The 23179-nt window shown below is 41.2% G+C and overlaps 1 protein-coding gene and 1 pseudogene across 1 annotated transcript in view; both read right to left on the bottom strand.

Annotated features, from left to right (window-relative positions):
* LOC129751268 (ATP-binding cassette sub-family B member 6-like) overlaps positions 1–730 on the bottom strand; it is a 182176-nt gene extending 181446 nt beyond the window's left edge. Inside the window, 1 exon segment of the mRNA XM_055746668.1 lies at positions 559–730. Coding sequence (XP_055602643.1) covers positions 559–687 — 129 coding nt within the window. The 5' untranslated portion in view covers positions 688–730.
* Positions 731–752: 22 nt separating this feature from the next.
* On the bottom strand, positions 753–3060 carry LOC129751269 (ATP-binding cassette sub-family B member 6-like; annotated as a pseudogene).
* Between the last annotated feature and the right edge of the window lie 20119 nt (positions 3061–23179).

The following is a 23179-nucleotide window of genomic DNA, read 5'->3' as shown; positions in this document are numbered from 1 at the left end:
TGTGGGGATTTGGCCTCATGCCACTACCCCAAGGATGTGCTAAAGTGGTATGCGGACAATAAGGTCAATTTCGTGCCGAAAATGTTCAACATTTCCAACACTCCGGAGCTCCGCCCCATCGAGAAATACTAGGCGATTATGAAGCAGCATCTTCTTAAACGACCTAAGGTAGTGAAGTTTACAGTTTACAAGTATGGGTTTACATGCAAAAAACGGTTGATTCAACAAAACGGGGTTATGGCCATTTGCATATGGGGGGGGGGGGGGGGGGGGGGGTGCATTTGCATATGGACTTTAAATAAAATACGAGTAAAATGGTAAAATGTTTTGAAAGGTTTTGAAGGATATCCGTTCAGTTGTAATAGCCTGATTTAAAATGATTGTAAGTATATGAATCCAGAATTACTTCCACCAGGATTGTGCTTGCTTTTTTCAGAATATCCATCACATCTGGACTCTAGTAGTTTTGGGTACTCTTAGCATAAGACAATTTGACAACTTACTCAAAAACGGATTGGACAGAAAAATTAAATTCAGTGTCACTAATAGCTAACGTACCTGAAATTTAAGGATAGCCTTCCGGTAGCAATCGACCTCGTACTGCTCTGCTCCGTAGTATTTGACGGTTTCAAAATTCAACAAAGAATCAACGCTTCTCGCTTTCTGTGCATTATCGGCCAGATTCATGCGCCGCTGGAACTTGGTTCGCCACTCGGTCACCACAATTGTTGCCGCTGAAGGTTGAATGAATAGAATACGCTCAAGCTTTAACTAATTTTGAGGATAAAAAATAAAAGTACATACCAATATAAAAGAGACATAGTAATGAAAACAATCAGCCCAAACCACCAGTTGAAGGACAGAATGAAGAAACCGACCGCAACCAGGATGTCGACAATGGTTGGTGCAATCGAGAACAGGATGTAGTTGAGTAGGTTGTTTGATGCTATCCGTTCCACGATCCATCACCCGCAAGACTTCCCCAGTTTTCCGGTTCAAATGCCATCGTAGCGATAGGCTGTGCAGATGCCGGAAAAGTTCGACCTCAATTTCCCGGGTGGTGTACTGTTGAATTCGGATCCACATGAAGCTGCGAAGGTTGTTCAGGAGTCCCATTGAGCCGGTTCCACCGCCTTGTAGGAATTTGAAGCCCACGTATAGCAGGATCCAATCCCAACGGAATTGAATCGGTTGGGCTGACAGACTGTCGACGATTTTTTTGTTGTAAATAGTAGGGACGAAAAGGTTGATTGCTCGACCGGCTAGGAGTAGGGCGAAACAGAAGATGACTCGTACTTGCAGGAACCCATCTTTCTTCGGCCACAAGAATGGCATCAAGGTGCAGAGTTTGGTCCAAGCGTTGCGGAACGTCGATTGATTCTCCTGATTGTCCTGGACAAAGTTCTGATATTCTTCGTTCATCATGGTCGAAGTAATGGCCGGGGCTCGCAGGCCGATGACGAAAATGAACAATGTGGAGGTGTATCGCAGGACGAACAGTGTAAATTCTACCTTGTCCTGAATTGTCGTCAGATGGAACCAGGCTTTTTCGTAGTTTAAGTTTACGAAGACCACGTTTTGAGCTATGAACAACATGGTCCAAAACAAAAGCAGGACCAATCCATGACCCCGGGTGGGAACCGATGGCAGCAAATAGTGTCGCTCTTTAACTAACAGCAATATCGAGTAAGGATACATGAACAGCGTCACACTGAGCGAAACTATCATGAACCCATAGACTCGAGCTCCTTCAAAGATGAAACCTTCCAGCACAAATCGAACCAATGCCAACAGTGGCAACAGGACCAGCAAGAAGAGCTGGAAATTGTACATTTTCGAGCTGCATATGTGATCCGGATTGATTGCGGTCCCATGGCGTCGGTACATAATTAGCTGCAAGGTACCGAAAATCAGTAGGAAACCACCGATCGTGCCGGCCGAAACCGTATCGAGAAAACACTGGGAGATGCCATGGTCGAACCAAACCACCGACATCGACACATTGTTGGGGCAGTACTGGAGCGGCTCCATCGTGACCATCCCGCCCGCGTTGAGGGCCTGAGGAAATAAAAAGAAAAGTTTAGAATCAGAATAAATCTATTATAAAAATGAAAAATTACTTTTAAAATTTTTTAACAGACTGTACGAGTTAAATCGAATTATTAAGCGAACTGGACAAGAACTCAAGTGTCACTAATTCCAAACCATCAGTAGCTGTTGCAACTTGATTTGTCTTATCTTATAGTGATAGGTTTTTGAATTCAGTAAGTTTGTTACCAGGTGGTTTATTCTTGAGCAACATAACAATTTAATTCGAAGAAATGCGTGTACCTTTTTGGAAGGGTACCGTGCGCAATCGCATTCTACGTACTCCTGAAGTGATCGTTTAATACGAAAAGGGAAATTTATCAGTTAATTTCTTAGGGATGAATCATCCTATTGGTTAAAAAACCTCAAAAAAAATCAGTTAATTTCAACTTAAAACCGAAGAAAAAATCTCCTGACTTTATTCCTTTTTAAACAAATAAGTTTATTTTTGATTGGAACAATATATTTTATGTCATAATCATGCTACTAAAAACGGGACGCAACCGAAGGCCCTTGATATGGGCGTAATTTTTACGCTTGAGATTATATCAGATAAGCCGAAGAATTCGCACGATGACACGTTAAGCTTATCTCAACAATTTTGAATAACCTTTCAGCTACTCCTGATGTCTGAGAAATGTCTCAACATGATTAAATGCCTTATAAACTTCTTATAACATACACCTTCAGTTATCGTGATAAGGTAATATGACCGATAGTTAGTCTCGCAAATTTGACAGAAACTTCAGTTATTACTAAACAATGTAAAGAAAAAAAAAAATTGCTAATAAAGCCTCAACTAGAAACTTAAATATTTACAAAAAACTAATCATGTACCTAAGTCAAATGACGTAAGTGTAGGTACGTCACCTTAACGAAGTTTGTCACAAGTCACAAGAGAGATTAGTCTGCGCCCGCTACTAAATAAACAACAAGGGAAAGGAATCAAAGGTTCAATCCCGCGCCCAGCAAGGGACACTTCCACCAACTAACTGATAATACTGATAACACAAGCGGCTACGGTCAAGCTGCAGTTCATGCTACTTTGCCTTATGGGGATGAATCATCCCAGCCGGTATAATCAGATGGGACAAATTAAGTTAATGTTGATCAATCCAATGTCGGTATTTGGGAAAAAATGCTTGTCATGCTCCAATTTATTTTCGGAGGCGGAAATTAGTATATGAATAGCATTACAACTGACTTTCCCATACAATGACCACCAAAATTTGTGTATACAGTTAAGGATATACGAGCGATAACCTGAGAAACATACTTTTACCCGAGAACCCATCAATTATTACTTTCATTTCTAGAACAACAATCAATGTACAGTCCTCTACGTATATAAGTACCATATAGGTATTTACATATTCAACCGGACTGGGCTAGAGAAATTTTCAAACTCGCCATGGATAGGTATTTCATAACTTACCCGAGCTTATCGAAGAAGAAAGTGCAGTCGAATTATCCTCTCGAGAAAAAAAACCCAACTACACCGATTCACATAACCATAGGCAACGTTTACAACTTCAAAATTATCAGATTAGCAAAACCAATGTTAAAACACGTAAACGATTTCAATTTGCACTGAATTTCGACGGCACAGGTAAAAATTGTCCCGAAGAACTGCGTGATGTGATGTTTTCGATTCGAATGTTTTGAATGATTTAAAAAAAAAGGGTTCAGAATGGGATTGGTCAGTTACGCCGAGCCAATTATACCGTTCCGTGTCGGATAATATTCGTTAGCTTCGTTCAATGCTTTCATTTGTGGGATCGAATCTCCCTCAACTTGATAAAAGTTTAACCCATTTTTTTCACTCATATTTACATACATACATACATACATATGGCCTAAAAAAATGCAACAATTTTATAAACTTTGAATGTAAAAATTGTCATCAATCGCTCGGTTTTATTCAAAAATCTGTAACATGAAAAAAATCGATTCTGACCGATTTAACAAAAAAACAGCTAGCGAAAAAGTTTGCAATCCTAGCAAATTGAAAGATAAAGTTGTCCCATATGAGGCCTTCTTTAGCTATTTCAAGTCTAGTGAGTGATGATTCTCCACTTTTTTCCTTGTTTCTGTCTGATGTTATTTCCACTGATCACACTGACATGACACTTAGAACAAAAATTCGACCATTTTCTGGCTAATTTTTTTTTTGTCATATTTTGCAAGTTCGCAATACCGACGGTAGGTGGCGAACCTGCAAAAGTTGACAAAAAATGCCCAGTAGGAAAAATGTAACTGTTTAGCACGATTTTATCGTAGCAATTGACAGTTTTTTTTTAAAGTCGAGTGGCATTTTCTAACTGGGATAGCATTTCATCAAATCGATCGATGCGCACTCTGGAATCGATATTGCGTACTGTTGGAGAAATTATCCAACAAACGAAATTGAGTGTCCAGACAGTATGGTCAGTGTTATTTCTATAAAATAGTCTTGTTTAATATCAAATTTCTAGTTTCCGTCTCAGGACATAATTTGAGAAACACACGAAACCAAAAATTCCAAGCAATTAATATAATCTCTCTGACTGTTGAAGATTTACAACTTTTGTGTTTCAGATTTTTCTTAAGTTTCAATGAAATATAACGAGATTCTTCAATTTTGTACAATTTCTTGCAAATAATGGTTATTTTATTTATTTTTTTCACTTTCATTCAATGTTCCTCAATTTTTTTTATTTCATTTAACTATTTTTTGTCACTTTTGCTATTTTTGGTTATTTGAGTAATTTTTGTCTTTTTAACAATTTTATCCATTTGGTCATTTTTATCATTTTTGACAGTTTTGTCATTTTTGCCAATTTTTTTTAAATTTTTGTTCTTGTTGTTTTTTAATTTTTGTTGAATTTGTAATTCCTGTCATATTTGTATTTTTTTTATTTTTGTCATTTTTATAGTTCTAGTACATATTTTCATTTAAAAAAAAAACTTTGAATTTCTATTGGTTTTTAATTTTTTTTGTCATTTTAGTTATTCTATTGTATTAATCTCAATTAGAATATTTGTAACTGAGGCCAATTTGTTGTGTTTTTTTTTCTGTAATGGTCAGTTTTTTTTATATTCTTTCTAGCTGATCCCATACGAAATCCGTTTCGCTTTCAACTTGGAAAGTCAATTGCCAAGCATTTTCAAGACGCACTTCCGAATTCATTGTTAAGATATAATTGCAAAAATATTGGTCGATCACTTTTGCTGTCGTCTACTACTAAATCTGAAATCAGGGATCAATTGACCGTTCCAAACCACCCCGTGTATAAATTTCAACTCGGTCGTTGCATAACAACCGATTATTGCCAAAAAGTTAAACCCCTTCTGGTGGCCTCTTATACAATCTTTGATATCTGGAATCGATTGCTTTTACCTCAAAACTCCCGTGTGCTAATTTTCAAAGCAATCCATTGCATAATAACGTCAATATAGCTAAAAACAGTGAACATTTAATTTATATGGACAACCCTTTTCGTGGACCCCTGGCAAAACATTTGACATCTGAAATCGATTGCCCGACCCTGAAATCTACCGTGTGCAAATTTTCATCCCAATCCGATGTATAATAACGACAATTTAGTAAAAATTTTGAAATGTGAATATGAACGACTCCCTTTGCTGACCACTTACACTAAATTTGAATCCTGAAATCGATTGTACGTCACTCAAAACTATCGTGTACCAAGTTTCATCTGAATACGATGTATAATAACGTCAATATCGCAAAAACAGCGAACAGTTAATATGGACGACCCCTTTGGACGACCCCTTACAAAAAATTTTACACCTGAAATAGATTACACGTCTTTCAAAACACTCATGTGCAAATTTTCAACACAATCTGACAAAAAATGACGTCAATATCGCGAAAACAATATTTGTCTTGTATGGACGCCCCCTTCAGAAGGGATCATCCGAAAATCTGAAAACATTTTTCATCTTTCCTAGTCCTAATGATCATCCATGCCAAATTTCAGACCTCTAGCTCTCAAGACGGCTGAGTCTATAGAAGACAAACAAACAAACAAACAAACACACAGAAATTGCTTTTCAAATATATATAGATAAATTTTTTTCTCTGTTTTTTGAAATGTTTGCTGTTTTTTTTAAATTATGTAATTTAACTTCAATTTTATGTTTTTTTAAAATAATTTTTACATTCTTTTCATAGTTGATAGGGGAGATGAGGGCATAACGAGCACCCAGGGCATAATGAGCACTCCTTATTTCTACATAAGTACGTATTTTCTTAAACAAATTTTCATAAGGATTTGTTGCGTACTATCCATAGTATAAATTTTCACCAAAAAAGAAATATCCTTCTCATCTTTACAGAAATATTAAATAATAACCAGCTAGGTTCTCAAGTGACGAAAATATTATAATTTTTGGGCACCACCAAATAAGCTTTTATGACCTTTAAATCATTTTGATCTGAAATGTACGCACTGCAACATGATCTACACATTGTTTCTCAATTTTCAACATCATAAAATTTTTGATTTTTCACTTAAATCAATTTTAAAACGCTTTTTGACTTTAATTTGTTCACTAGAGGCGAACAGAGCACTTTCAATGAAGGCATAATGGGCATTTTCTGCCGGAAAATCTTGCAGCGAATTCTAAACGATGAAGTAAACTGAATAATAGAGCTAAAGCTTGGTTTGTTTCGTCTGTCGATTTGGCCTATTGGTAAGGTGTCGGAGAGGTAATCAGTAGACTCGAGTTCGATTCCTGTTCGAGGGGATTTTTATTTGCACATACCATTCATGATTGATTTTTTTATTGTTACATTATACGGCTAATAGCATCAAAGCATCATCCGTCAAACAAAACACCAGAAACATAATGTATGAGCATGTGTTCATTCTTTGAATTCTACAAACAGACCTAGACTATTTTGTTATTGCTTTGTTTGATGAATCTACGCCTCACCGTTTAGTGCAATTATGATCATGAATGATAAATGAAAAAAAAAATCACCTCGACCAGGAATCGAACTCGAGCCTACTGATTACCTCTCCGACATCTTACCAATAGGCCAAATCGTCAGACGATGCAAGTCAAGCTTTAGCTCTATTACTCAGTTGACTTCATCGAGTCGAATTTGCTGCTAGATTCCCCGGCAGAAAACGCTCATTATGCCTTCATTAATGGTGCTCATACTGCCTCGGGGGGTTTCTCATTATGCCTCAAGTTTCCATCTTGCTTGCATTGGAGTCAGACGTATTTTGATTGCCAACAAAGCGTTTTTTCCAAATTTATTTACGGACTTTGTCCGCCCATACCGCTTTGCTGGTCTCCTTTTAAGGAACCAAAAACACCGAAATGACCTCAACGGTCGAACAAACCTTCGTCATCAATCTTCGGAACATTCCTGTCAGAATCAAGTATCCAGAAATAGCCAGCTTTATCATAGAAACACTTGGATTGGAAGTGACCCATGTGAAGCATCTACAGATCAGCAATGGTCAGGTATTCGTAGGAACGGATTCACCCCAAACAGCCCAGCAAATTGTCCAAGAACATAATCTGCAGCATCAATTGGAATACGAAGGAAAGAAATACGACATACAGCTTTCAATGGAGGACGGTTCGATTGAGGTTAAGATCCATGATCTCCGACCACAAGTAACAAACCAACAACTTGCTGTTCGACTGCGTGAGTATGGTCAGATCCAGTCGATAAGACAAGAAACCTGGAAGGATTTCTTTCCGGGAGTACCCAACGGTGTAAGAATAGTCCGAATGAAGTTGATAAAACCTATCCCTTCATACATAACTGTCGAATCATCCATGACACTGGTAACATACAAGGGTCAAACAGCAACATGCAAACACTGCAATCGTAACGTGCACTATACTCAAAAATGCTCGGAGTATGCAAAATCACTCCAAGTTCAAAATTCTGCACAAACAAGATTGCTCTCAGACCTCTTCAAAACTAGCACGGATCCCGAGAACGTAAACAACACCCGCCAGATACAGCCGAATGTCGATAGGCAGCTCTCTATTTCATCAACTGAAATGGATGAGGAATTCCCTCCATTGCTAGTCCCGAGCAATACGATTCCACATGCCGAAAAAGAAATAGAGATCACTGAAGCAACTTCACCAAACTTCCATGGTTTTTCCGAAGAGGTTACAAAAACAGCACATCTGATACCGAACACCAAACGACCAGCATCACCCATGAATGTCGAACAAAGTCACGAGGAAAAGCGAATCACCCGTTCCCAGGAACAGCGAGGCCTTCCACGTTCGCGAGAATCATCCAGGACCAAACCGAAAACCCAACATTAAATTCACTTTCACCGTATTACTCAGGATAAACATCACACTAACTGCCCACCGAATAGTCAACCATCGAATATTCATCAGCGCTCTCTTTACCAGCTGTGAAGCAGTTTTTTTCTCACTGGTAAGCATACCGAACAGTATATGTTCAACCGAAGCACCATATGATACTGCCGCCCTCAGCCAAGTTACACCTCTTGCAGAAATACACACCTATGCGGATGCCAGCCGATCACCGAACACAGCTTGTGGGAAATAAAAACTGTTCCGTAGTACGTTGTATGCGAACGAACTCGACTGTAAATACATTTATTATTAAATGGTGATAATGTAAACAATCTTTTATGAACTTACAAATAAGTTTCGCCGTTTACCCTAAGCTCTAGCTCTGGCAACCCTAAACCGTCGGATATCACCGGCTATTTGAAGCTAATGGACGAAAATCATATTTATCATCGGGTACAAAACAAGTATTCTTGCGTACTTACGCTTTTTCTTTCCTACCGCTCTAATTGAGCTCAACCCGGTACACCTAACCGGAACAATCGAACGGTCACTCAAACTATCAAAGGAAATACAATATTTTAGTGGCAAATTGCGCAGTAAGGAATTTCTATCACCTAACCTCTTCCGACTCACTAAACCGCGAGCACAAAAATCACGCGCAACTGGCCAAATAGCTTCCACCTACTATAAAAAATACATTAAAGATGATCAAATAACTAATGATCAAATACATACTGTTTTCGCTAAAAACAATTCACTAAAAACTAACTAACTGCCAGGTCAAGAAAAAACGTGTCGCAGTTTTGATCAATTTTCTAACAATGACAATTCCTTTTCGGCGCCAACGCGTTGACGTTTGTCCGATCCCGTACCAAGGTTGCCAGTTGTGCTAACACCCCAACCCGTAACGTCGTAGTCAATCGACTTTACTATCCTCCTGCACGTCCAACAGAGCAACCTTTACCGCTGGTCTTTGAAGAATAGATCCGTCGCGAGTATCCACGTCGACCTTGTGAACTTGTCCGTCTCGTCCTGGATAAGTCTTCACCACTTTACCTCGAAGCCATCCGTTGCGCACGGACTCGTCTACGATGACCACTAGATCGCCGACCTTCAGCGGCTGCATTTCCGCTAACCATTTCGTCCTGCAGGCTATAGTAGGTAGATAAGCTTGCACCCAGCGCTTCCGAAACTGGTTTGTTAAGTGTTGAATAACCTTCCAGTTTGGTCGAAGAGGCGCAGCGTCGTCGATTGGTACCCTTGGTGGTTTGCTGTCTTCACCGGAACTTAGCCAAAGGAAATGATTTGGAGTCAGCACTTTTTCCTTGGGATCCTCCAGCGGCACGAACGTCAGCGAATGGGAGTTGACTATCAATTTTGCTTCCGAGAGCAATGTTCGCAGTCCTTCATCGTCTAGCCTTTGATGGTGCGCCTTCTCCGAACTGGCTCTCATCCGGGGAATGTAGTAACGTAGCTTGTACTCGATCAGCACCGTCTCGATATTGGCATGGTAAAATCGCAGGATCAAAGAAGTGATGACATTATGATCTTTTGGTACTATCACAGGATTTCGCACGTCTAACGAATAATGAGCCGCTTGAGGGTCGATTCCGCTCGCCATCCGAAGAACACCGGACTCATCGATCATCGGCGTTAGCTTCGCTAGGACACTTCCCTTGCCGATACGCTTCCACTGCTTCGATGAAGGCTCAGAACTGCTTCTAAGCGCCTTAATTTCTCCTGCAAACACCTGTCGCTGCTCAGCTCGCCAAATGGCTGTGTCCGCCGACACATAATCATCACGATTCAGACCACCACAGGACTCGCTAGATTCCACAGGATCCCGTTTGAAGCGCTTAAAGCGGTGCGCAAAATGATACAGGTTAGCAATTCGGTTGAGTAGACCACCACACCGCGAGCAATTTTCCATGTTAACTACAAAATTATCTCCAGTAGTCACCCCAACCCGTTTCAGAACGTGTTTGGAGTGCGACTGCCAACTAGGTATCTCAAAACCAGCTGATCGGTTGACCAGACTCACTTCCAAAGCCAGTTTCGTTGCCTCTTCAATGGCACAGCTCGCAAGGAAATCGTCAACATATGTGTTGTCAACAATTGCTTTAGCAGCTTCCGGATAACGATCTTTATTTTCCTGGGTGTTTCCATTCTTAGCAAACTGTGCTGAACACGGGGAGCACGTTGCCCCGAACGTTGCGACGTCCATGTACACGTTGAGCGCAGCTTCTGAATTCTCCTGATACAAAAATCGTTGTGCGTTTCTATCTGCCGGACGAATAATCAACTGGAACAACTGCCTTATGTCCCCAGCGATGATATACTGTTTCTGTCGGAATTGGCAGAGGACAGATAGAAGGGGCTTCACCAAATCCGGACCTTTCAAAAGCTGGGAGCTCAGAAAGATTCCTCCATACGTAGCCGCAGCATCCCAGAATACACGCACCTTTGTTAACTTGCTCGGATGTCGCACTGCGCTGATTGGCAGGTGCCAAATCTTTCCGTCGTCACTGTTGCGGAGCTCGTCTGACGTTGCTTTGTGAACGTACCTCTTGTGTAGACAATCGTTCATTTGTTTGTCAATATTAGTTTTCAGTTCGGGATCTTTCAGCAAGCGCTTTTCAAAACAACCGCGTCGACGTACTGCCTTGGTAAATTTGTTCGGAAAAACCGGCTCATCGCTTTTCCAAAGCAATCCAGTTTGGAACTTTCCGGATGGTATATGAACTGTCGTCTTTTCGAGCAATCTTCTGGCCCGTCTATCTTCGTCGGATTCGGGTGGATTCAATCCGGATATCGCCAGGTTTTCGAATTCAAGATACTGCTGGACCGGTTCATGGAGCTCGCGGCTATTGGATCTCTCGCAGACATGAACGAAAGCACTACCTATCGTCTCAGGTGCTCGTCTTCCACCGAATATTGCCCATCCGAGGCGAAATTTAGCAGCAATAGGTTCTCCTCCGGATCTTTCCCTCTTCTTCAAAGCTAAGTTGAGCTGGGCATTGTCGACACCGATAAGAATTCGTGGCACGGCCGTCCGGTAGCTGCTGATGGGGAGTCTACTCAGATGAGGGAACTGCTTCGAGAGACTCTCATAATCCAGGCTCTGCTTCGGTAATTCCAAGCTCTCAACGGTTCTTACGTTCGCCAGCTGATGGATGCGATTGTTCGATGCACCTGAGATACCTATCTCGACCTTACGAGAGTTACTCTCACTTCTCGTGACGTTACTAGTCCACTGCAAGCAAAGCGGAATTCTTTCGCCCACCAAGCCCAGTTCGTCGATAAGTTCGTCTTCGACCAGCGTCAGGTCGGATCCGTCGTCCAGAAAAGCAAATGTGGACACCGACTTCCCGTTCGCGTGAAGAGTCACCGGAAGTATTTTGAAGAATGTGGTGCCTTGCTGGTGTTGATGATGGGCGGTTACCGATACAGAAGATTCCGATCCTTGACTCTTGAGAGTCGAACAACTTCCTGGATGTAACAGTTTATGGTGGGGCTCAGGGCATCCATTGATCCCGCAAGGCTGCTTGTTTCGGCAAGGCCACCTTCCATGCGGCGCCAGACAATGCTTACACATGCCCTTTTCACTGGTGAACCTCAGCTTCTCTTCGAGCGGCAACGTTTCGAACTGCTTACAAGTTCGGACTCTGTGCGTTGTACTTTTGCACATCAGGCACGGCTTTAGCTCCGGAGTAACTTTCGAAGCCGGTGGTCCAGGTGCTGAGGACACGGAGGCGGAATGTGCGTTCAAATAAACTGGCTTCTCCTTTCTCACAACACCTTTTGTGGCTTTTTCATTCAGACCAACATCCGACGTCAATTTCACCTTGCATGCCGCTGTTCGATAAGCCGACACAAACGCACAGAAATCACCAAGCGATGGTTTTGGAAGAGCTGCTAAGTTCATACCCCATTGTAGCTGCAAGTCGGGTGGAAGCTTAGCGACCAGCTCTGCCAGCAAGAGTGGATTGTCCAAATGGGTGTTGAGTTTAGCTGACTGCATGTACGTCACCATGTTGCGTACCTCCCTGCCGAACGCCACAAGCGTCTCCAATTTCGCCACAGACGGCTGAACGGTTTTCCGGATCTTGGATAGCAGACAATATACAATTTGATCTGGCCTTCCACACTCGGCTCGTAGGATGTCGATAATTTCCGGAATTGCATCCGGCAGCATTAAAATATTCTGAACCTTTTCGCGAGCGCTACCAACAAGACTCTTCTGTAGCCTAGCGAGGTTCTCGTCGGGTTGTATGCCACACATGGCCGTTGTCGATTCAAAAGCACTCAAGAACATGGGCCACTCGAGTGGGTCCCCGGAAAACTTGGGGAGGTCTCTAGAGACAACTTGACGCGCCGCCAGTTGCTGTGGCGTAATCATGCGACCTGTAGCATGAGGAAATCCTTTACCCAAATCTGCTGACACTGTTGGTGGAACTGTAGGCGGGTGCTGCTCGGATGCTTGCCAAGCACACGGCTGTACATTCAAACCAAAGTTCGGATGCCTGACTGGGTTGTTGATCAAGACTCCTCCCTGAGGGTGCGCAAACTGATAATCAGCACCAGATGACGGCATGTCAGGAATATTCGGGAAGTACATCGCCCCGTAAGGGTAATTCATCACTGGAAATCCAGGGAACTGCGACGAGCTCGGCGGTGGCAATATTAGTGGATTCACTGGTACAGGTGGAACTGGATTCTGAGCCACTGGCGGAAAACGTGGATTCGAATCAAGATAATTGCTCCTTGGGCCCGGTGCTATAGCTGGGGGAGGATTTCTTACTGGAATCTCTGCTTGTTTTGGCGCAGTGCTTGGTTGAATCTGTTGACCTGATTGAATTATTGCTTGCATTCTTTGCCGCTCCTCTCGCTGTTGGATGGCGGGATGTGGGTTCGCACTTGGAGCCACTGTCTCGGGTTTCTGCTGGACTGGGGTAGAAGTATGCACGAATCTGCATTGTTGTTCCACCCAACCGGCGATACTTCGATGACTTTTTCCTCCTACGCTACGATCACATCCTTCATTGAGCTCTTCCAAAGCTATTTCTGCTTCTAGCTGCTGCTTTCTAGCAAGAAACTCGCGATCCCGTTCCGCTTTTTGATCCTCCAAATCCTTTTGCTCTTTCAGGTGCCTCAAACGAAGATGAGCAATAGCATTGACTGAGACGACTGATCCGGCATTCGAATTAGACGAGGATTGAAGTCTTCCGAAATTTCGATCGTCCTTTCTCCCACTTATTGGATCGGTGGTATTACCATCACGTTCAGCAGCGCGAGCTGAAGCAAATGTTGTGTGTGCTTCGGGCGAGTTTATGTTGCCGGTTTGAGTCAAATTAACTGCGTTGTGAATAGCTACGCATCTGCAGCAGAGCCAGCTTCGATCGGCTATGGTAGCCGTAACACCGGCGCATCCATAATGTTGCCATTGCGAACACTCGTCACAAGCGACCATGCTCTGCGCTGAATCCGGGCGGCGACATGTCACGCAGCTGTACAGCTCTCCGGTAGGGCCTTCCATCATCGGTTCCAGGTTTAGGTTGCTCGTTGCAGCTTTATTTTCGAGATTTGTGGGAAATAAAAACTGTTCCGTAGTACGTTGTATGCGAACGAACTCGACTGTAAATACATTTATTATTAAATGGTGATAATGTAAACAATCTTTTATGAACTTACAAATAAGTTTCGCCGTTTACCCTAAGCTCTAGCTCTGGCAACCCTAAACCGTCGGATATCACCGGCTATTTGAAGCTAATGGACGAAAATCATATTTATCATCGGGTACAAAACAAGTATTCTTGCGTACTTACGCTTTTTCTTTCCTACCGCTCTAATTGAGCTCAACCCGGTACACCTAACCGGAACAATCGAACGGTCACTCAAACTATCAAAGGAAATACAATATTTTAGTGGCAAATTGCGCAGTAAGGAATTTCTATCACCTAACCTCTTCCGACTCACTAAACCGCGAGCACAAAAATCACGCGCAACTGGCCAAATAGCTTCCACCTACTATAAAAAATACATTAAAGATGATCAAATAACTAATGATCAAATACATACTGTTTTCGCTAAAAACAATTCACTAAAAACTAACTAACTGCCAGGTCAAGAAAAAACGTGTCGCAGTTTTGATCAATTTTCTAACAATGACAATCCCTTTTCGGCGCCAACGCGTTGACGTTTGTCCGATCCCGTACCAAGGTTGCCAGTTGTGCTAACACAGCTATGAAACTTACCGGGCGCAATCAGTTAAACTATCCCTCGGTAAGCAAACAAAACAACAAAAACAAACAGCATAGCAGGCAGAAAAGAGCATATGTGATAGAGTTACCAGTCCCAACTGAGTCGGAATTTTTTTTTAAAATGACTTCGTATAGTTATATTATTGGTACCATTAACATGAACGGAGTATCTTGTGGAGCGAAGTTAAATTCATTGATTTCGTTTATCCGCACATCTGAACTAGATGTAATATTTCTTCAGGAAGTAGCGATCACTAAACTCGATATTAACGGATTTAACATAGTTTTTTATGTCGATGAGCGTAGACGAGGTACAGCAATAGCTCTTAGGGACTATTATGTCTATCAAAATGTACAAAGGAGTTTAGATGCACGACTTATAAGTTTATCTGTAAATGGTGTTACTTTTATAAACCTATACGCGCCCCCTGGAACACAAAATCGAGCAAGTAGAGAAACGTTTTTCAACTCCACTTTGGCGCATCATCTCTACAATGTACAAAACGTCATTGTAGGGGGTGATTTCAACTGCGTTGTCAATCGGAAGGATGCCACTGGGACCAACTCACACTCTCCGATGTTGCGTAGGCTGATGGACTCATCTGAACTGAAAGATTCGTGGGAAATATTGAACGGGAATAATGTGGAATACTCATTCATAAGAGCAGACTCTTCCTCAAGGTTGGATCGTATACTGCTAACTGCACATATGCAATGTATGGTCAGAAATGCACATTTTACTGCCACCGCATTTTCAGATCACAAAGCGTATGTAATTCGCGTAGCACTTCCGTTTCTCGGTACGGCACCAGGAAGAGGCATTTGGAGAATGCACCCGAGGGTATTAAGCGATCATGAAACTATGGCAGAACTGAACACAAAATGGAACTACTGGTGTAGACAAAAGCGGAACTTTGTGAATTGGATTGAGTGGTGGATCAAATATGCGAAGCCAAAAATAAAGTCATTTTTACGATGGAAATCGTCCCTTCAACGTCGGCATGATCATGAAACAACGGAATTATACTACGCAATGTTGAGAAGAGCATATGATCGATACTATGGTGACCCACAGCAATTAAGAGACATCAACCACATCAAAAGTCTAATGCTCCGACACCAAAGGCAAATTTGCTCCAGTAATAGTCAATGGAATGAAAATTACATTGGTGGAGAAAAAACATCCATATTTCATATCGCGAATCAGAAAACCAGCAGGAAAAAAACGAACATACAACAGATTGAAACAGCAACAGGGATAGTTACAGAGCAGAACACTATTCAACAACACTTTCAAAATTTCTTCGAGAATCTATACAGTCCATCCGAGATTATTCGAAATGAAAACTTCACACCTCTACTTCAAATTCCCGAAGACAACTCAATGAATCAACAAATCCTCCAGGAAATCACCTACGACGAACTCAAGGTTGCAGTAAAATCTAGCTGTTCAAAAAAATCCCCGGGAATTGACGGATTACCAAAAGAATTTTACGAGAAATGTTGGGATATTATTGGTCGAGAATTAACTCACGTGGTGAATGATGGTTTGCGCGGACTTGCTCCAAAAGAATTTTTCGATGGAGTAATTGTCTTGATAAAAAAAGGAAATAATGCTAACAGTGTAAAAGACTATCGCCCTATTTCGCTTTTAAATTTTGACTTTAAACTTGTTGGGAGAATCTTAAAGCGGCGCATTACAGACCTCGTTACAAGAGTTCTGTCTAGCAAGCAGAAGTGTACTAATGGAGGAAGGAATATCTTTGAAGCAACTGCGAAAATTTTAGACAATATATGCCATCTTAAAACGAGCTCAAAAAGCTCTCTTTTAGTAGCTCTCGATCTTGATCACGCCTTTGACAGGGTCGAGCATAGTTTTCTAGCCGACACCATGCTCAAAATGAATTTCAACCAGAATTTAGTTGCGCTGTTGATGTCCTTCTTCGGCAACAGTTACTCAAGGGTGTTGATCAACGGAAGATTATCCAACGAAATCAAAATACAGCGCTCAGTACGACAAGGCGATCCTCTTTCTATGTTGCTTTTCGTCATCTACATACAGCCGTTACTGGATAAAATAAGTACAATGCTCCCGCGAACTGTGCTAAATGCATATGCAGATGATATATCTATCTTTCTGGAAGACGAAAATCAACTCACGACTTTGGTAAACATATTCCGCGATTTTCAACATGTATCAGGAGCGCTACTCAATCCTCAGAAAACGGTAGCAACTATAATTGGGAATGTTGCACTAACCCAAGACAGCAGTTGGCTGAAAATAGAGCCGCAGGTCAAAATTCTAGGCCTTTATTTTTGCGAAAATATCGAACGCATCATCCTTGAAAACTGGCAGAAGACGATACAAAGTTTCCAAACGAGGCTGTGGATGAATAATGTCAGAACACTGAATCTAACTCAAAAAATCATTCTGATAAATACTTACGTTTCATCAAAACTGTGGTATGTAGCATCTACAATTCCATTGCCCAACAAGTTCGCTGGCAAAATCATAGCCCAAATTGGAAAGTTTATTTGGCATGGCAGATCTTGGAACCGAGTGGCTTTTGAAGCAATGATCCTTCCAAAAGAAAGAGGAGGTCTAGGCCTTCATTCACCAACACTAAAATCAAAATCTTTACTGGTGAATAGACTTCTACGAGCTGGATCAGATCTACAGTTTATGTGGAGCTACTTGGAGAATAATGTTAGTCCGCCGAACGTATCTGCAATTCCTAGAAAGTATTCTCACGTCAGAACCATTGTACAAGAATCTGTGTACTTATCAGATACCCTACGTCGTTCGCCATTCTCATCCGGTATCTACCAGTTATATCTCCAAAGACTGAAAAACCCAAAAATCGTAAGAGAAAATCCACATCGAGAATGGAAAACGATCTTCAAGAACATCCACTCCAAATATTTATCATCCTATCAACGGTCTGCGTGGTTCTTGGTCGTTCATAACAAAATAGGAAACAACGAGCTTTTATTCAGGAGAAACATGAGAGCAGATCCTTATTGCGACCTATGTCCTGGAATTACTGATGACTTGGAGCACTTCATATTCGGCTGTTGCGACACCAGGATAATATGGAATTACCAGAAGAACCTTTTCTCTAGCGTCGATAGAAGGACCTTGAGTCTTCAAAAAATGGACTGGATATTTCCCGACTTACGAAATTTCCGAAGAAATACTAGAAAACTTTTTCTTCAACAATTCGCTGCTATGATTTGTTATATTATAGAAACACCAAAAACCGACCGTGATGTAAATAGTTACAAATTTTACTTATCTACTATGTGAACTTAGACAATAAAATCATATAAAAAAAAAAAATTATGCCTCTACAGTGACTGGTTTTCAGGTTTTGGCAAAAAATTTTTAAAATGCATTTTTAAACGTTTTTAACTACTTTATTAAGTTTCATCCAATTAGGCAATAGACTATTTGAGTGTCTGAACACGAAACAATGATGTAATTCACATATTACAGCTGTTCTCTATGGTTAAATAAGCGTTTTCCTTAAGGTGGCCATTATGCCCCCATCTCCCCTAATTTTTTTTTTTTTTTTGTAAATTCTTTATTTGAAACGGCTCATACCTTTAGGCTTTAAGGAGCCAAACTCATTTTGGATTACAATTGTGTGCTTATATCTAGTTCACTTTTTGAAGAAAAGATAGAAGATAGAAAGGGAAATGTGAAAATAAAAAGAACTATAGACGAAGATCAATAGCTTTTAGGAAAAGATATATTTCGAACATGTAGTCCAAGTCTATCACAGCCAGCACATCTCTCACTGGAACATAGGGTGGTTTTCCTCGGGCCCTAAGGGAGTCTATGAAATTCGTTCTGGCGACAAGATGGTCCTCGCACGACCAAACAATATGCTCGATGTCATGGTAACCTTGGCCGCAAGCACATAGATTGCTGCCAGCAATATCAAAACGATAGAGTACCGCGTCTGAGGAATAATGATTCGACATGAGACGGGAAAATATACGAATAAAATCCCGACTCAAGTCCAATCTATTAAACCATGGTTTAAGGCTTACCTTTGGGATAATCGAGTGGAGCCACCGACCCAACTCATCCTCGTCCCATTTGCGCTGCCAGTTGACAAGAGAGTTTCTTCGAACCAAATAGTAAAATTCGCTGAAGACGATTTCACGTGGATACGTGTCGCCTTCCATCGCCCCCACCTTTGCCAGAGAGTCTGCCTTCTCATTGCCCATTATCGAGCAATGAGAGGGAACCCAAACAAAGGTAATGGTAAAGCGACGTTTTGATAAAGCACTCAAATTATTACGTATCTTCTCGAGGAAGTACGGCGAGTGCTTTCCCGGTTTTATCGAATGGATTGCTTCAACAGAGCTCAGACTATCCGTTACAATATAGTAGTGTTCTGCTGGCCGTGAAGCGACACTGTCCAAAGCCCAATGAATAGCTGCTAACTCCGCTACATATACAGAGCATGGTGACTGAAGACTGTGAGAGGCGCTATATATTTCGTTGAACACTCCAAATCCTGTTGTTTCCTCTATAAGTGATCCATCGGTAAAGTACATTTTATCAGCATCGACGTGTCTATATTTAGCTTCGAAAATTCTTGGAATCAGAAGAGGACGATGCGAGACCGGGATTCCACGAATTTCCTGCTGCATAGACAAATCAAACTGGACAGAAGAATGATCGTAGTCTGGGCTACAAACACGAGTTGGAGAATACGAAGAAGGGTTTACCTGTATTGAAATGAGGACATGGTATATAGACATAAATCTAGTTTGAAGATTTTGCTCAAGTAACCATTCAAAATTCACAATCACCAATGGGTTCATGACCTCACACCTGATGAGGAACCGGAGTGATAGTAAATTGAATCGATCTTTAAGAGGAAGTATTCCTGCCAAAACTTCGAGACTCATGTTATGCGTTGAGGGCATACAGCCCAGAGCAATGCGGAGACAACGGTATTGGATACGCTCAAGTTTGATAAGGTGAGATTTGGCAGCTGACTGGAAACAGAAGCTACCATATTCCATCACTGAGAGAATGGTTGTTCGATACAATTTTAAAAGATCTTCTGGATGGGCTCCCCACCAGGTGCCAGTGATTGATCGGAGAAAATTGATTCTTTGTTGGCATTTTCCTTTCAGGTACTCAATGTGGGCTCTCCAAGTACACTTGGAATCAAACCAAACCCCAAGATACTTAAAACACCTCGATTGAGTGATCGTCCTGCCTAGGAGTTGAAGCCTAGGTTGAGCAGGTCTACGTTTCTTAGTGAAAACAACCATTTCCGTTTTCTGTGGAGAAAACTCAATCCCAAGCCCCAAAGCCCAGGAAGACAATCTGTCTAAAGTATCTTGTAAAGGTCTGTGCAGATGAGACTCAGTATTACCTGTTACAGATACCACGCCATCATCTGCAAGTTGTCTTAGAGTGCAGCCTTCAGAGAGACAACTGTCGATGTCACTTACGTAAAAGTTGTACAAAAGTGGACTCAAACATGAACCCTGTGGGAGGCCCATGTAGGAGGTTCTTCTAATTGCAATATCTCCGTGAGCAAAGTTCAGATGTTTAACACAAAGCAAGCTGTATAAGATGTTGTTCAACAAAGGAAGCAGACCCCGGGAGTGCAACTTGTCTGACAAAACCTCTATTGAGACTGCATCAAAAGCTCCCTTTATGTCTAGAAACACTGAAGCCATTTGCTCACGGTTTGCGTACGCCATTTGTATCTCTGAAGACAGCAAAGCAAGACAATCGTTTGTTCCTTTGCCCCTTCGAAACCCAAATTGAGTATCTGAAAGGAGACCATTTGTTTCCATCCATTTATCCAATCGGAACAAAATCATTTTCTCCATCAATTTCCGAATACAAGACAACATCGCTATTGGACGGTACGAGTTGGGGTCAGACGCTGGTTTTCCGGGCTTTTGGATAGCAATGACTCTAACTTGTCTCCACTCTTGGGGAACAATGTTGTGCTCCAAGAATTGATTAAATAAATTTAACAAGCGAAATTTTGCGTCATCCGGAAGGTTTTTCAACAAGTTAAACTTGATTTTATCAATTCCCGGAGCTGAATTGTTGCAAGAGAGGAGAGCAAGTGAGAATTCAACCATCGAAAAGCTGGAATCCAGATCGCACCTGTCTAGGGACACATTCCGGACAATTTTTTGGTTCGGTGTGGAATCGGGACAGACTTTCCGTGAAAAGTTGAATATCCATCTATGTGAATGTTCCTCACTTTCATTTGTTGAAGATCGATTACGCATGTTTCGTGCTACTTTCCACAAGGTATTCAAGGAAGTTTCTCGTGATAAACCCTCCACGAATGTACGCCAATGTGCCAGTTTTTTCCCTTTAATCAATTTTTTGAATTGATTTTCAAGGGTTAGATATGTCTGAAAATGATCGAGGGTTCCATGTTTTCTAAAATCTTTGAATGCTTTTGATTTGTCCTTATAAAGCTTGGAACACTGGTTGTCCCACCATGGATTAGGAGGCCTTCGACGTGCAGATGAATCTGGGATGGGTTTCGTTTGAGCACAAACTGCACTATCATGAATCAAACAAGCGAGAAAGTTATACTCTTCCAAAGGAGGTAAAACATTCATAGAATTGATGGTTGTTGTAATCGTGTCCGCATATTTTTTCCAATCGATGTGTCTTGTAAGGTCATATGCCATATTTGTTTGATTTGAAGTGCTGGCCCCATTGGTGATTGTAATTTTGATTGGTAAGTGGTCACTACCATTGGGATCAGGGATTACCTTCCACTGGCAATCCAATGATAGTGAATTTGAGCAGAGTGAGAGGTCAATTGCACTTTGTCTTGCAGGAGGTTTAGGCACCCGTGTTTTTTCACCCGTGTTCAAAATTGTTAAATTGAAACTGTCACAAATGTCATAAATAAAAGTAGAACGACTATCGTCAGTTTGTTCTCCCCAGACAGTTCCATGTGAATTAAAGTCACCCAGGATCAACCTTGGCTCAGGGAGCACTGAGCATCAGAGGTGCAAAGCATCGCATCATTTTGTAAGCAACGTTTGACTTTTTCCCGACCACATCAAACTAACTTCATCTTCGGAAGCGTCGGCTTGCGAACATAGCACGCCGACTTTTGATTGTAAATGAACGCATCGCAACGACGCTGTGGCATGATTGGTTCAAATGACTGCATCTCTTAAGTTCATTCCGATGCTTTGCGAACAGTTCTCCTACTGATTTTAAGGCGACGTCAACCGAAGGATCCGTTCGTTTGAATTTATCGGGGATATGAACAAACGACCTTATCGAGATAGGGTCGTTTGAACATTCAATTGAATGTTCACTTTTGAACGTTCAATTGTATGTTCGTCTGATGCGTTCGGCAGCCTAAGGCAAGACGCCGAGCCGTGTTAGGATGGGATGGATTATCGATATGGTGCATTGCTTGCGTGTGGTGTTCGGACGTCGCTCGACGATTGAGGGTGTCGGGTGTCTTGTAGTGCGCGGATGACTAGGTAAAGAGAATGAGGCGCAGTTACAGTTTACTTTAAAAGTCCAATTTTACTGAACAAAATGCAAACCGCCCAACTACGGTTGGGCTTGTAAGAGATTGTTTATTCTTTTTCAATCCAATTTGCGGATATTGGCTGTTTGCTTTAGTTCTGAACCTTAAACTAAAGCAAACCATCATTATCCGCGAAATTTAATTTCAGGTTCAGTATGCATGAAAATCTGTTTTCAGATTTCTGATTCCCATTTCAGATTCAGATTTCAGATTCAAATTTCAGATTCAGATTTCAGATTCAGATTTCAGATTCAAATTTCAGATTCAGATTTCAGATTCAGATTTCAGATTCAGATTTCAGATTCAGATTTCAGATTTGAGATTCAGATTTCAGATTCAGATTTCAGATTCAGATTTCCGATTTCAGATTCCAGATTCAGATTTCAGATTCAGATTTCAGATTCAGATTTCAGATTCAGATTTCAGATTCAGATTTCAGATTCAGATTTCAGATTCAGATTTCAGATTCAGATTTCAGATTCAGATTTCAGATTCAGATTTTAGATTCAGATTTCAGATTCAGATTCAGATTTCAGATTCAGGTTTCAGATTCAGATTTCAGATTCAGATTTCAGATTCAGATTTCAGATTCAGATTTCAGATTCAGATTTCAGATTCAGATTTCAGATTCAGATTTCAGATTCAGATTTCAGATTCAGATTTCAGATTCAGATTTCAGATTCAGATTTCAGATTCAGATTTCAGATTCAGATTTCAGATTCAGATTTCAGATTCAGATTTCAGATTCAGATTTCAGATTCAGATTTCAGATTCAGATTTCAGATTCAGATTTCAGATTCAGATTTCAGATTCAGATTTCAGATTCAGATTTCAGATTCAGATTTCAGATTCAGATTTCAGATTCAGATTTCAGATTCAGATTTCAGATTCAGATTTCAGATTCAGATTTCAGATTCAGATTTCAGATTCAGATTTCAGATTCAGATTTCAGGTTCAGAT

The sequence above is a fragment of the Uranotaenia lowii genome, chromosome 3 (assembly GCF_029784155.1).
Source record: "Uranotaenia lowii strain MFRU-FL chromosome 3, ASM2978415v1, whole genome shotgun sequence".
In the NCBI taxonomy this organism is placed as follows: Eukaryota; Metazoa; Arthropoda; class Insecta; order Diptera; family Culicidae; genus Uranotaenia; species Uranotaenia lowii.
The sequence above is the reverse complement of the archived record's forward strand: the minus strand, read 5'-3'. Positions and strand labels throughout refer to the sequence as shown.